Below are 16,006 nucleotides of genomic sequence, written 5' to 3' on the forward strand. Positions count from 1 at the left end.
TGAGATGTGATCAGAGTGGTGACAATGATTATAGCAAAAAGGCATACAATTGGACCAAAAAAGACCAAGAGATGAGAGAGAGAAGATAATGCATTTCGCAAAAAAGATCTAGATAACAGTAGCAACAATGCCAGAAGATGCAGAAAACGCTTTCGTATTCAGATGATATCCATTACATTGGTAACAACTTTCTTATTGTATGGGTTGATATAGAGAGGCATGATACAAATTCTTGAATGCCAGTAATATTTTAATTTTGTTTAAGATTAATTTCATCTGACATAGTCAAGAACTTGAATTAGAAATCACAAACATTTTAAATGATATGTGTTTTCTTTTTTAAAAATATCAGATAGGATTTCTGTGATAAAATTGTTTAAGCTTAACTTTAGGTTATATAGCCAACAAATTGAATTATAAAACTCCTAACATTTCCAATAATGAGTGTTTTAAAATGAATCAGGAAAATCTTCTGATCTGTCTTTACTGCTCATCCTGCCCTGAGTTTTCCATTGTACTTTGCTCTTTTTTCCTAGATCTGTGTACTGCAAGTGACCCTACTCTTGCAGCCTTTGACAGGACACAAGGTGACATTTTACTCGGCCCTTCATCAAATCACAGAAAATGAAAACACTAGTTGATATATGGACTGTCTGACTGAATTCCCATCATACTGTTTTTGGTTAGGGATATTGAATGGGTGCTAGTATTGGGCTATCCTTCAATGCAAGTGTCTCCTGAAATGCAAGTACAAAGAGTAACTAATATTCTAGTGTTTGTTTTAGGATTAGTATCAAAATAATGGTTTTCTCAGTCATTGCTTTTCTGTGGAATTTCAAAAACAAACATTTACTTATTATCTTCTTATTAATTTTAATAAGCAGTTATTAATTTTAATATGACTGCTTATTTTAAAGAAAAGCAATACTAATGCCTTTAAATAGATACTGACATTTTTGCTGAGCTTTGGTCTACAGATTCAATTATCCAAAGGAAGAAATATTTTTAAGAAGAATGAAGGTCATTATCTTGTTGAGAAGTTGACTGCAATACTGGCACTGGTAGTGTGGCGGCTTAAATGACAACAGAGAAATTGTTTAAAATTTATCAGTTGAAAAGATTAGTCGACGTTTCGGGCCGAAACCCTTCGTCAGGACTGAAGGAAGAACTTTGGGGAGGGTTTGAAGAATGCTGGTAGTTGAAAAAAACAGTAATTTTAAAGACAAAGGGGTGGGGGAGGGGAAGCAGGGAGGTGATTGACAGGAGAACAATGTGAAGTAGTAGAAGGAGGCGGAACTATGAGGGAGGTGATGTGAAATAGGGATAGAGGAAGAGAGGGAGAGGGAATTACCGGAAGTTGGAGAATTCTATGTTCATACCAAGGGGCTGAAGACTACCTAGACGGTACATGGGGTGTTGCTCCTCCAACCTGAGTTTAGCCTCATCATGGCAGTAGAGGAGGCCATGTATGGACATATCTGAATGGGGATGGGAAGCAGAGTTGAAGTGGGTGGCTACCGGGAGATCCTGTCTGTTGTGGCGGACAGAGCGGAGGTGCTCGACGAAGCGGTCACCCAATCTGCGTCGGGTTTCACCGATGTAGAGGAGGCCGCACCGGGAGCACCGGTTGCAATAGATGACCCCAACAGATTCGCAAGTGAAGTGTTGCCTCACCTGGAAGGACTGTTTGGGTCCCTGAATGGTGGCAAGAGAGGAGGTGTAGGGAGAGGTGTAGCACTTACGCTTACAGGGATAAATGCCGGGTGGGAGATCCGTGGGGATGGATGTGCGGATAAGTGAGACGCGGAGGGATCGATCCCTATGGAAAGCGGAGAGGGGTGGAGAGGGAAAGATGTGCTTAGTGGTGGGGTCCTGTTGAAGGTGGCGGAAGTTGCAGAGGATAATGTGCTGGATCCGGAGGCTGGTGGGGTGGTAGGTGAGGACAAGGGGAACTCTGTCCCTTGTTGTGGTGGCGAGAAGATGGGGTGAGGGCCGAAGTGAGGGAAATGGAGGAGATGTGGGTGAGGGCATCATTGATCACCGTTGAAAGGAAACCACGATCCTTAAAGAAAGAGGACATTTGAAATGTCCTGGAATGGAAAGCCTCATCCTGGGAGCAGATGCGGCGGAGACGGAGGAACTGGGAATAGGGAATGGCATTTTTGCATGTGGCGGGGTGGGAAGAGGTATAGTCGAGGTGGTTATGAGAGTCAGTGGGCTTGTAGAAGATGTCAGTGGAGACCGAGAGATCGAGATCGAGAAAGGGGAGAGAAGTGTCCAAGATAGACCAAGTGAATTTGAGGGCTGGGTGGAAGTTTGAAGTAAAATCGATGAAATTGACGAGCTCAGCATGGGTGCAGGAAGCAGCACCAATATAGTAGTCAATGTATCGAAGGAAAAGTTGGGGAGAAGTACCAGAATATGTTTGGAGCACAGACTGTTCCACATAACCAACGAAGAGGCAGACGTAGCTGGGTCCCATGCGAGTTCCCATAGCTACACCCTTAGTCTGAAGAAAGTGGGAAGAGCCAAAAGAGAAATTATTAAGTGTGAGAACCAGTTCCGCCAACTGGAGGAGGGTAGTGGTGGTGGGGAACTGGTGAGGTCTATTATCCAGGAAGTTGCGGAGGGCTTTGAGGCCTTCTTGATGGGGAATGGAGGTGTATAAGGATTGGACATACATAGTAAAGATGAAGCGGTTGGGACCGGGGAACTGCAAGTTATTGAAGAGGTGGAGGGCATGGGATGTATCGCGGAGGTAGGTGGGGAGGGACTGAACTAGGGGTGACAAAATGGAGTCCAGGTAGGCAGATACAAGTTCGGTTGGACAGGAGCAGGCAGAAACTATGGGTCTACCCGGACATTTAGGCTTGTGTATCTTTGGGAGGAGGTAAAACCAGGCGCTACGGGGTGTGGGAATAATGAGTTTAGCGGCTGAGGATGGAAAGTCTCCGGAGTTGATAAGGGCGGTGATTGTGCAGGAGACAATGGTTTGATGTTTTTTGGTGGGGTCCTGTTCCAGGGGTAAGTAAGAGGAGGTGTCAGAGAGCTGCCGTTTGGCCTCAGTGAGGTAGAGGTCCGTTCGCCAGACTACTATGGCACCACCTTTGTCAGCGGGTTTGATGGTGAGGTTTGGATTAGTGCGGAGAGAGTGGAGGGCAGTGCGTTCAGAGGGAGTGAGGTTGGAACAGGAGAGAGGAGTGGTGAAGTTGAGACGGTTGATGTCTCGGCGACAGTTGGAGATGAAGAGATCGAGTGCAGGTAGAAGGCCCGGGTGGGGTGTCCAGGAGGAGGAGGAGGGTTGAAGACAGGAGAAGGGTTCATCAGTAGGGGGAGGGAAATCCTTGCCAAAGCAGTAGGCTCGAAGACGAAGGCGACAGAAGAAGAGTTCAACGTCATGGTGGGCACGGAACTCACTGAGGTGTGGACGGAGGGGGACAAAAGTGAGGCCTTTGCTAAGGACAGAATGTTCTGCCTCAGAGAGGGGACGGTCAGAGGGTATGGTGAAGTCATGGCAAGGGTTGGGGCTGGGGTCGGAGGAGGGTGAAGAGTGGGAGGTCTCAGGGGGGAGAGGGGGGTAGGGATGTTCAGGGAGAGCGGGGTTAGGGGAGGATGAGGAATCAGAGGAATAGATGGTCAATGAGGGGTAGAGAGATGTTTGGGAGTCGATGGGAGGAAAGAGGGTAGTGGGGGAATAGGATAGGCGGTGGGACCCAGCGGCAGTAAGAGCGGTTCCGGTTTGGAGAATTTCGGGATCTCCGTAGGAGCTGGATCCTAAACTTGGCATGGCGGAGACTGTATCCTGCAGGGCCCCAGAACTGAGGTCGGAGTCGGAAGCGAGTGAGTTCATGGCTTAATTTTTGCCAGGGGCTGGTTCCCCATTTCAGGTGATTGATAGGTGTATAAAAGCCAAATAACCCCCTCCCTATGTCACAATTGAGATACCATAATGACAACCAATCAACTGATTGATAGGTATATAAAGGCCAGGCATTCAGAGGACACACCATAAGTGAGCAACGCACTGATGATGTCTCCTTGTATGGTGACAAAATATCTGCAAATGGATTACCAAGATCAGAGAACAATTCAACCCAACCATGCAATTTGTTCTCCACCCAGCACTGAACTGGACATCCATTTAATATAACAGACATTTTTTTAGTATCATCTATTGAAGGATGAATATTTTATTAAAATAAATCCATGGGTTCTTTTACACCCACAAAAGCAGACAGGAGAAGCTTGAATAACTCATTAAAAACATGGCATCTTTGACAATACAGTACTCCCTCAGTACTGCATTCAATGATCATCTTAGATTAATTCAACAAACTTTGCAAAAAAAGGATTAAAAAGTGAAGTATTTATTAATTGATCAATATTTTATGATGTTAGACTTCAAAAAGAACAGTATAACTGGAGTACATTGATGTACCACAAAAGAAAATCCCTCAAAACGGGATTATTGTGATTACTGACACCCATCATCACACTACCTTATGGTACCTTAAGGGTAGAAAATAAACAACCATTACTTTGTTATACCTTCTTCTATATTATTTCATTTCCTTCCTAATATACACAACCAAAACTTCTACAGTCCATAACCTGATGATTATTGGGTTCAACTTCCATAATGGATTTTGATCAGTTTACATATTTTGTAATCTTTGCACTCCCAATTACACACATGAAACTTAAAAATAATGTGCTTTCCTTGCTGAGTGCATTCAGTTAAGGCAAAGGCATACTTTTGTTTTTCTCCCTCTTTGAACAGAGATGTTATAGGAACATGTCTCAGTATAAATGATTACTGTTTCATTTTTATCCCTTATACTGAAACAACAGGGTTGAAATCAGTCAGCACAGAGTCCATTCAAGAGGCCTTTTCCACAGTGTTCGGCAGGCTGGTACCATGCAGAAATGGCCACGCATTTGCAAGGTCGGAACCTGCCCGTTGGTGATGCCTGTGGATCTTGTCCCTCTGTAAGTTATTTTTATTTCCCCTTTATAGACAGGCACTGCTGCTTATTTGACAGGTAGAACCCACCCCTGCTTGTGACAGGAATAGTTTTCCATTTGGGCAGACGCACACCTCAAAGATGTTCTGTCGAGCAGACGGTGTGGAAGTGTACGACCCCATAGGTAGTCTGGGTAATTTTATCTTCCTGGCTTCCAAACTGATCTGAGAAGGAAAACAAAATATGTCATTAAAAAAGTCATCAGGGAGTTCACATGAGATTTTCAAACTCAGTACATCTAAAAAATAATAAAGAATTCTGATCAATGCCAGTGCAGTTTTGCTTTCCTTATCCATTTTATGCAAAGGATAATGACATTTGTCTTGTGTTCCTGCACTCACAAATGAAAATGTAAAATCAGAATACTGAGAGCATGTTGAACCATCCCTGTGTTAATAAATATAGTCTAAAAGTCATATGCAGATATCAATTGAAATATTAGGTACATTTCGACAGCCCCAATAATCTCCCTGTTTCTTGAACAGGAAGATTAAGATATATGATAAAGAATGGGGGAACAATTGATTGTGGAGATAATTGGAGGAAGTTTGATAAATTAATAAGAGACTGGGAGGTTAGAATAGGCAGCTTAAAATCGAATATATGAACACTGACACTCCCAATTACATTACACACACACACACACCCTATTTCTCAGAATGTTCAACTTTCCTATTCTCTCCGTAACCACAAATTTTAACCCTCCACAACCCTACTCTTGACTGCTATACACTGGCAACCTTTCCTCGTCTCTCTGTCCTGATACACGCTCTTGACTTACACCTTTAGCCTCCACAGGTGCTGATAATGTTTACAATATTCATTGTAATTCAAAATCCCAGCGTCTGCAGTCTCTTTTATCTAGATAGCAGTGAGAAAAAATCGTTATGTTTTTTTTCATTTCTCAAATAAATTGTTTGACATTGTACACAGAAGTTGAACATTTCACAATCTGCATTGAAACACAGGATGTCCTCAAAATATTTTTCTTCTCCCTTCCACAAGCATGACTCGTTTGATTAAGCTTCTACTTTTTGAGACAATCTTGCACTGCTCTTGCTCGTGACTGTCTGGTGGTCATGCTTCTAAATGTGAATGGGAAGTATTGGAATAGATATTGGTTTTGAACTACAATATGTGATGGTGGATTAATCACTCAATGCTGTATTGTGTCCAGTTCTATTTCTCTTCAGGTGGTTTTACATCATACCTATCCCATTGAGTCCAGCTTGTTGTTTAGGCCCCTTTACTGGGGGAAAAATAAGGCCACTTTCCATGAATTTTACCCTTCTAACTGCTTCTCCATTTCTGCAAATCAATTTCCAATGTGATTACCTCATTCAGAAGAACAAAGGAATTGAACATTTGATAATGTAGCCACAAAGAGTAGGGAAAAAAACATCATGGTAAATAGACCTTAGACTTTGATATTATTGAACAGGCAAGAATGTCACTGGCTGAGTGCTGGAATGTTGGTGTTACTTTCTAACAATGTCATCCTGCTTAATCTAAATAGAGCATGAAATAGAACTTGAAATCATGACAGAAATTATACTGGAACCATTTCTGCCAGAAGGTTTTAAGATTACAGTTTCAGAATGCTGACTTTTACACAAACATTTGAACTGTGATGGTTCAAGGGATATAATAATCTTTTAAATGTTGCAGAATTTAAATAGTTAACACTGTACATTCATTAATCCTTACAGCACTATGCAGTTATTATCTGATAACACCGCATGTTCATTACCTTTGCTTTTGATAGAAAGGGTACAATGAATGTGTTAATTTACCGCTTGTGCCTTGGCTGTATTGAACATGAAAATGCTGCTCTTAACAATGCTGATAGTGCTCTGCCTTCCATCAGTGGTGGCAGGTGTCTAGATTTATTAATGCTGTTAGTAAAGAGCCAAGAGATTCTATCACTCCTGAAGTGAAGTGCTAATTCTCACAATGTGGCTTGGGTTCACATTTTTGCTGCTGAGTCATAGTTTTAAATTGAGATCCCAATAAAAATTGCTGGTGTGCTTTCGGTGACCAGTGCGACTACATGATAAAATGACACAAGACACAATAATTAAATAATGAATTCAGCACCGGCATTTTGCATCATTAAATGACATTAGGATCCCTTGCCTTAGAAGATGATCTTCAGTGAACACCGGCAAATGGTGCTTCCTATGGACATATGAAAATGGTGGACAGAAAGTCGTGAAGGCACGGCAGCATGCCTTTAAGATCCTCAAGGTCACTGGCACTGTGATCCTTATGGATGTGTAGAGGAGGAAAGAAATCCTTTTTACCAAAGGGCCACTCATGATCACATGGAAGAACATTCAGCAGAAGGGTGTTACAGGGCAGTTCTCACAAGATAGTACCTAGAACACTGGGGTATTTCTGGAAGAAACGCCATGACCTTATCTCAAGATGAAAGCTCGAACTCTTGTGAAGATACTTTACATATTCTCTCTTTTTGCATCTCATGCCAACACACTGCAGCAAATTCCTCATACATGTAAATGCATATAGAGGTACGTGGGCATATGTGTGCTCTCTCTCTCTCACACACACACACACACACACACACACACACACACACACACAAAATTAGGCAGATGACCACGATGAACATGCGCAGACAGGCACATAAATGTGCAGGAACTAAGGAAGACAACAGTGTCATTATTAAACTTTGAAATATGTGTTCCCTTCTGTCTTTGTAGCTAGAATTACAAGGAGTCTGTGGAGTCCAGTTAGGCCAGTGGAGGTAGTCCTTCTCCTGTTGTATTTTGGGATAGCTCAGGCTCATGTTTATAGTAACACAGAAGTCCTGAAATTCCCTGAGGTACCAATGTTTTCTAATCATTCACAATTCCTCCTTTTCTCACTTGGAACAGGATCTGGAGTAATAATTATTTCGTTCCCCTTTACACTTGTGTACTGGAAATGATATTAAACAAACTTGAATCCTGAACTTCCCGCAGTTGAATGCTCATGACATGAATCCCTTTATTTGGGATTTATATCTCAGCCCAAGGCAGGAACATGTAATTCAGAAATTGAGGGCCTCAATGACCTTCTCATCCATCTTTAGAAGTGGCCTCAATGATATATTCCAGACAGAACATAATATTTGACGCTATAATAGAGCCTTTAAAGGAGATAGGGGGCTTTTCTGCAACACAGGCAGTCATCCACAGTCTAGGCAAAATGCGTGGGATATCTGGATGGGGGGTTTCTTAATAATATGGCCTCACTTTACAGAAACATTAACTACTTATAGAACATTTATTTTAATATATAAATGCCATTGTCTTTCATCATTATCCAAAATAATAATAATTTTAAAACAACTCAGAACTTACTTGCTATGGGTAACTTAAGCTCAGCTTACTTGGCCTAGCCCCCTCAGTCCTGACATACCATGCCCACCGCCTGCAGCGTGAAGGGAACCCCAGATGGCCTAGATGTGTAACCTCTTGTTTTAAGTTGGCAACTGCTGTATCCTGCTGTGAGAGGCCACAGTCTGAATAACTGGGGTAGAGATGAGATATTGGCCCAGGAAAATGACAGAAGAAGAAACCTTGGCACTCCGAAAGAGAGCTGCACTCATGACCTACAGAGTCTGAGGAGATCTCCTGGGAAATAATAGGTTGTGCCAGTGGATAATAGGTTGTGCCAGTGGCTGCGACATGGATAATACAACTTGCTTAAATTTTCAACACTGGCGTGCCAACACTAGAGACCAACCTCTGCAAAATGGGTATCTGCTCCCCTATGATTGTGCATTTGTTAAGTTCAGAATCAACAGCCCACCTCTGGAGCATTCCCAAACAGACTGCAAATAGACTATCCTTCTTTTCAGAACGTAGCCCTGTGAATCGTCATCTATCTGGCACAGGAATTCCAAGACATCTGACCAAGCATTGCAAGGAATATTGAGAGGATCATCAGGGTCTCTCTTCCAACCATCAGTGATATTTTCTGGAGTGCTGCGTACGCAGGGCACTTAGCATTGTCAATGATTCTTCCCATCCATCCAGCAATCTCTTTGACCCCTGCCATCAGGCTGGAGGTACAGCAGCATCAGGACAAGAACCATTAGGATGGGAAACCGCTGCTTTGCCCCCAGTCCGTACCCTATTGATCTCCTTGTCACCACCCAGGTCTCATCATAAATAAAGCATCAGTAGCACTATACTGTTTATTTTTTTAAATTGTGTTGTAAGCCCACCTGAATATTTGTTAATTTATTTATGGTAATATTAGTTCATGTATTCTGTGAGTTACATGAATTGTGTTGTGCACTTTGGTTTGGATGTTATGATGCACACCCAACTGTGCCAACTTCCAGAATGCCGACGCTCCAGTTCTTCAGCATGGATAGTTGGTGCACCCCCTTTAAAGATTCAGGACCATCTCGCAAATTGGATGCCATGTCTTGGCACCAGGATTTCAGAATCAGAATCAGAATCAGGTTTATTATCATCAGCATGTGACGTGAAATTTGTTAACTTAGCAGCACCAGTACAATACAAAACATAATATAGAAGAAGAAGAAAATAATAATAATAATAAATAAGTAACTAAATCAATTACAGTATACGTATATTGAATAGATTAAAAATTGCACAAAAAACAGAAATACTATATATTAAAATTGAGGTAGTGTCCAAGGGTTCAATGTCCATTTAGGAATCGGATGGCAGAGGGAAAGAAGCTGATCCTGAATCACTGAGTGTGTGCTTTCAGGCTTCTGTACCTTCTACACGATGGCAACAGTGAGAGAACAGCATGCTCTGGATGCAGGAGGTCCTTAATAATGGATGCTGCCTTTCTGAGTCACTGCTCCCTGACGATGTCCTGGGTATTTTGTAGGCTAGTACCCAAGGTGGAGCCAACTAAATTTGCAATCCTCTGCAGCTTCTTTTGGTCCTGTGCAGAAGCCCCCTCCCCCAATACCAGACAGTGATGCAGCCTGTCAGAATGCTCTCTACGGTACATCTATAGAAGTTTTTTGAGTATATTTATTGACGTACCAAATCTCTTCAAACTCCTAATGAAGTACAGTCGCTGTCTTGCCTTCTTTATAACTGCATTGATATGTTGGGACCAAGTTAGATCCTCAGAGATCTTGACACCCAGGAACTTGAAACTGCTCACTCTCTCCACTTCTGATCCCTCTATGAGGATTGGTATGTGTTCCTTCATCTTACCCTTTTGGAAGTCCACAATCAGCTCTTTCATCTTACTGATGTTGAGTGCCAGGTTGTTGCTACGACACCACTCCACTATTTGGCATATCTCACTCCTGTACTCCCTCTCGTCGCCATCTGAGATTCCTGTATCATCAGCAAATTTGAGCTATACATAGCCACACAGTTATGTGTATATAGAGAGTAGAGCAGTGGGCTAAGCACACACCCCAAGGTGTACCAGTGTTGATCGTCAGCGAGGAGGAGATGTTATCACCAATCCGCACAGATTGTGGTCTTCTGGTTAGGAAGTCAAGGATCCAATTGCAGAGGGAGGTATATAGGCTCAGGTTCTGCAACTTCTCATTCAGGATTGTGAGAATGATGGTATTAAATGCTGAGCTATAGTCAATGAATAGCATTCTAACATGGGTGTTTATGTTGTCCAGGTGGTCTAAAGCCGTGTGAAGAGCCATTGAGATTGCATCTGCTTTTGACCTATTCTGGCAATAGGCAAATTGCAATGGGTCCAGGTCCTTGCTGAGGCAGGAGTTCATTATAGTCATGACCATCACTGTAGATGTGAGTGCTACCGGGCGATAGTCATTAAGGCAGCTCACATTATTCTTCTTAGGCACTGGTATAATTGTTGCCTTTTTGAAGCAAGTGGGAACTTTTGCCCGTAGCAGTGAGACGTTGAAAATGTCCTTGAATATTCCTGCTAGTTGGTTGGCACAGGTTTTTAGCGCCTTACTAGGTACTCCATTGGGACCTTCCACCTTGTGACGGTTCACTCTCTTTAAAGACAGCTTAACATTGGCCTCTGAGACAGAGATCCACAGGGTCATCAGGTGCAGCAAGGATCTTCACAGATGTAGTTGTATTCTCCCTTTCAAAGTGGGCATTGAAGGCACTGAGCTCACCTGGCATTTCATCAGTATTTAAGGAGCACCTGAATGGAGGTTTAGTGCTTAATCATAAGCTCAACTTGGTTTATCACCTAGTGTCTTGTTCAGTGCTCAGTTCTTGTTTCAATCTTGTACCATGTCTCAATCCTAGCCTTGATACTCCAGCACTTGGGTTCCCTTATCAAGGTCTCTCATCACACTGGAGAAATGTTGTTTCATTTGGCGGCATAATAGGTACAGCTGAATGACAATAAAATTTAATTGAACTTGAACTTAATATGCACTTCTGCTCTGACAGGGGAATGACTGACCTAAGTTAGAAGGGCATAACCCAAGTTTCCAGAAAATGCTGTAAAGATCACTGGACAAAATTCCGTGAGCGGTCTGTGCAATAAATAAGAATATAAAGAACCCACTTTGAGACTGAAACTGGCCAGTCAGATTTCCCTTCCGGAATGATTTATTCAGGAATCCACAAAAGTAAGAACTTATCAAGCAGCTGTTAGACTGAGAGTTTTGCTATGTCAAAACAACTGTAAAGTAAAAATTGATGACAAGGATGAAATAAATCGATCAATTTATTTTAGTATTTTCCTTACATGTATCAGGCTAACTGTTTATAGGTTTCTCTTTCTTAAGAAGTGGATTTTATGAATGGAGAGTGTGCAGATAATTTGATTAACTATGTTAGTACAGTCTAATACAATGACCCATGCGATTTCCAGATCCTTTAAAAGAATAGAACTGCTGTACCCTGCCACGCATGTCGTAAAGGGTGACTAAGGAAGGTTGGGCATAGGGTTAGCAGCCCTATCCTGTAAAAATAATTGTTGCTACAGAAACATCAGCAGCATCAAAACCAAACCTGCCAGTCTTGAGAGAGGTAGGGCCTCTTTTGGAGAGCTGAATGACGTGGAGAAGTGAAAGCCGAAATGAAGCTCCTTCACCCAAAAACCTACTGTCAACCAAGAAGAGCTCCAGAATTGCCATCTGGAATGTGAGGACCATGACTTGTCGGGAAAACCCTACAAGTGGCAAAAGAATTTCAGAACAATAAATTAGATATCTTGGGACTCTGTGAAACTAGATGGACAAATTCAGGGCAAGTACAACTCACTTCAGGGGAAACTGTCATCTATTCAGGACACACGGAAGAGAACGCACCACACACTGAGGGAGTAGGATTAATCTTATCAAAACAAGCAAAGGGATCGCTTTTGGCTTGGGAAACATCAGGACCCAGGATCATGTCTGCATCCTTCCGCACCAGTAATAGAAGAATAAAGCTAAACTTTGTGTTAGCCCACGCCCAAATGACAAGGATACCATTGTCAAGGAAGATTTCTACAACTGACTGCAAGTACTTCTGGAGACGCTGAAAAGAAGAGACATCACCATCTTCATGGGAGATTTTAATGCTAAAATTGGAAATGACAACACAGGATTTGAAGAAGTAATGGGGCAGCATGGACTTGGAGACAAAAGTGAAAACGGAAAGCTATTTGTAGACTTCTGTGCATTCAACAAAATGGTAACCAGTGGCAGCATATTCCCTCACAAGCAGATCCACAAGGCAACATGGATTTCACCAGATCATCGAACAGGAAACCAGATCAACCACATCTGTATTAGTAAGAAGTTCTGAAGATCCATGCAGGATGTCAGAGTCCTTAGAGGTGCAAACATAGCATCAGATCATCACCTTGTTATTGGTAAGCTTCAGCTCAAACTAAAAAGGAACTATGCTGCAACAAGCAAAATGAAAAGCTATGCAACACAATTTCTGAAGGACCAGGGGAAAAGACAACATTTCAACTTAGTATTGCAGAACAGATTTCAAGCCTTGGAGAACCTAAATGAAGAATCAAGTGTGGAGGGGATCTGGGAACAAGCCAAAGATATCTGAACCGGTACATATGAAGAAGTTCTAGGTAAGAAAGACCGTCAACGTGAACCATGGATTTCTCAGAAAAATAGAGCAAAGAAAAGCAAAAAAGGATGCACTTAACAAAAGCAAAACAAGAGCATCAAAGACTGTTGCACAGAAAAACTATGCAGAAGCAAATAAGAAAGTGAAAGCAAGCATAAGAATGGACAAAAGGAACTATATTGAAGACCTAGCAAAAGAAGCAGAGCAGGAAGCATCAAACGGGAACATGAAAAGACTGCATGACACAACCGAGAACCTCTCTGGCAAATTTCAACCAGTAGAAAGACCAATTAAGGATAAAGAAGGGCAAGTTCTGACAGGAGTTGAGGACCAGACCAAAAGATGGGCCGAACACTTCGAGCAGCTCCTAAACAGACCAACACCACCAAAACCATCATCATCCCACAAGCAGAGAACAACCCAGAGATAGACTGTGGCACTCCGTCCAAAGAAGAGATCAGAATGGCAATCAAGCTCCTAAAGGATGGTAAAGCTGCAGGAATTGATGGCATACCTCCAGAGGCATTCAAGAGCAGTATGGACATATCTACTGAAATGATGCACAACATCATAAAAAAGATCTGGGAAGCAGAAGAAGTACCCAAGGACTGGAGAACAGGACATCTAGTTAAAATCCCTAAGAAAGGAGATCTCCAGGAATGCAAAAACTACAGAGGGATAATGTTGCTTTCAGTGCCAGGGAAAGTTCTGAGCAGAATCATTTTAGAGAGATTGAAAACTGTGGTGGATGAGAAGCCTAGAGATGAACAAGCAGGATTTTGACAAAACAGGTCTTGCATTGATCAGATTATAACTCTTAGGATTGTCATTGAACAGTCGCTGGAATGGAACACATCACTGTACGTTAATTTTGTAGATTCTGAAAAAGCATTTTACAGCCTGGACAGGGAGACATTGTGGAAAATAATGAGCCATTTTGGGATTCCAGAGAAGTTAACTAACTTGGTAAAAAAGATCTATGAAGATATGGAATGCAGAGTAATCCATATGGGTCGGTTATCAGATACTTTCAAGGTAAACACCGGGGTATGACAAGGATGCTTACTGTCCCCCTTTTCTCTTCCTGTTAGCGGTGGGCTGGATTATGAAGCAAACAACAGATGGCAAGAAGAATGGAATACAGTGGACATTGTTCAGACAGCTAGATGATCTTGACTTTGAGGATGATTTGGCACTACTGTCACATAGCCATGCCCAGATGCAAGAGAAAACAGATCTTCTAGACTCCACATTGCAGAAAATAGGGCTACACATCCATGTAGGGAAAACAAAATTACTAAGAGTAAATGCAGGAAACAACACAGTTATTGAGTCATTTGTCTATCTGGGAAGCATTGTCAACAAGAAAGGAGGTACAGATGAGGATGTAAAGACCAGGATCCAAAAAGCCATAGGAGCCTACATAATGCTACATTCAGTTTGGACGGCAAAAGAACTAAAGTTAAGAACCAATTTGAGAATCTTCAACTTAAATGTCAAATCTGTCCTCCTATATGGCTCTGAAACTTGGAGACTGACATCAGAAGTAATCAGAAAAATCCAGACGTTCATCAACAAATGATTGTGTCAGATTTTGGGGCTAACATGGACAGATTATGTGAACAATACAGAATTATGGCAAAGGACCAACCAGTCACCAATTGAGGCAGAGATCAAGAGAAGGAAGTGGTGCTGGATAGGACACACGTTGAGGAAGCCCCTGAATAGTATCACCAGACAAGCTCTCACATGGAATCCTCAAGGCAAGCGAAATCGAAGTAGGCCCAAGTCCACATGTGGGAGGGAAGTGTTAACCGACGCCAGGAGAATAGGAATGACATGGTCACAGCTGGAGAGATATGCACAAGGCAGGTTGATCTGGAAAGAGGCTGTTGATGGCCTATGCTCACTATTGAGTTGAAAGGAAGAAGAAGAAGAAGAAGAAGAAGAAGAAGAAGAAGAAGACGACAATGGATTTTATTAACTGAGACAGTGTATGGTTTTTATTCATGAAGCATGAATTTGGATCTTACTAATTGAAAGTGTGTAGTCCATTTTGTTAACTGAGGATGTGCATTGGATTTCCAGAACAGAGAGAGTGGAATAACTTTTATTATCTGAAGGATGAAATAGACTTTATTAACTGAGAAAGCTTAGTGCAATGGATTTTAATAACAAAAACTGCACAGTGGTCTTCATATTTTAAGCGAGTGCAGTGGATTACATTAACCAAGGCAGTATTGCAATTTATATTCACTGAGGTGGTGTTGAGGAATTTATTAACTGGGAAGTGCTGAAGATGCTTTTAACAGATGGAGTGCACTGGATTTTATTAAATAAGGCAGTGTCATTGATTTTATTAACCAGTGGAGTGCAGTTGGATTATTATCTGAACTAATACTATTGGTTTTATAAAATGAGGAAGCACAGTGGATTTTATGAAATGAGAGAATGCTCTATATATATGTATGTGGGTAGTGGCTCCATATATCACTACTACAGGGCATGACGACCCTGCCTCACATGAGTCCCGGGCTCAGCTGGCTCCGGCTGACAGTACCCAGTATGGGCCCCTATCCAGGGTTACAGATCCCATTGCTTTGTGGGTATCTTTGGGGAAGAGAAGGCTAAGGAGAAAAACCCTACACAAATCGGGAGTGGAGCCCCTAAGGCGGTTGGATGATGTGTCATATCAACTCCTGGCAGCTCCTGCAGCCAAGCTGATGCCAAACGTACTGCTTCATATTCCTTTGGACCACATTCGCGAGGCCGAGAGGGGGATCTTGATGTCTGGGCAGCCCAGGATCTCAATATTCATCGCCCAGGTCTGCGCCCCAAGCGGGCGCATCCATTGTCTACTTAGACAGACAGAGCCACATATATATTTATAGAGAAGTCCCAGAGAATGCTCTGGGACTTTAATTAATGAATCAGCACTATAAATCTGTG

General features: G+C 42.2%; 1 protein-coding gene across 3 annotated transcripts in view; it reads right to left on the minus strand.

The window, feature by feature from the left end:
* Positions 1–4,243: 4,243 nt before the first annotated feature.
* Positions 4,244–16,006, minus strand: part of sgcd (sarcoglycan, delta (dystrophin-associated glycoprotein)) — a 210,243-nt gene continuing 198,480 nt past the window's right edge. Inside the window, exon 8 of one of the 3 annotated variants that reach the window (XM_063053191.1) lies at positions 4,244–5,188. In XM_063053191.1, the coding sequence (XP_062909261.1) occupies positions 5,012–5,188 (177 nt within the window). In that variant the 3' untranslated portion in view covers positions 4,244–5,011. The remainder of the gene's footprint in view (positions 5,189–16,006) is intronic. The other 2 variants (XM_063053190.1, XM_063053189.1) reach the window with 2 other exon arrangements.

Source organism: Mobula hypostoma, chromosome 7, assembly GCF_963921235.1.
Source record: "Mobula hypostoma chromosome 7, sMobHyp1.1, whole genome shotgun sequence".
NCBI classification, from domain to species: domain Eukaryota; kingdom Metazoa; phylum Chordata; class Chondrichthyes; order Myliobatiformes; family Myliobatidae; genus Mobula; species Mobula hypostoma.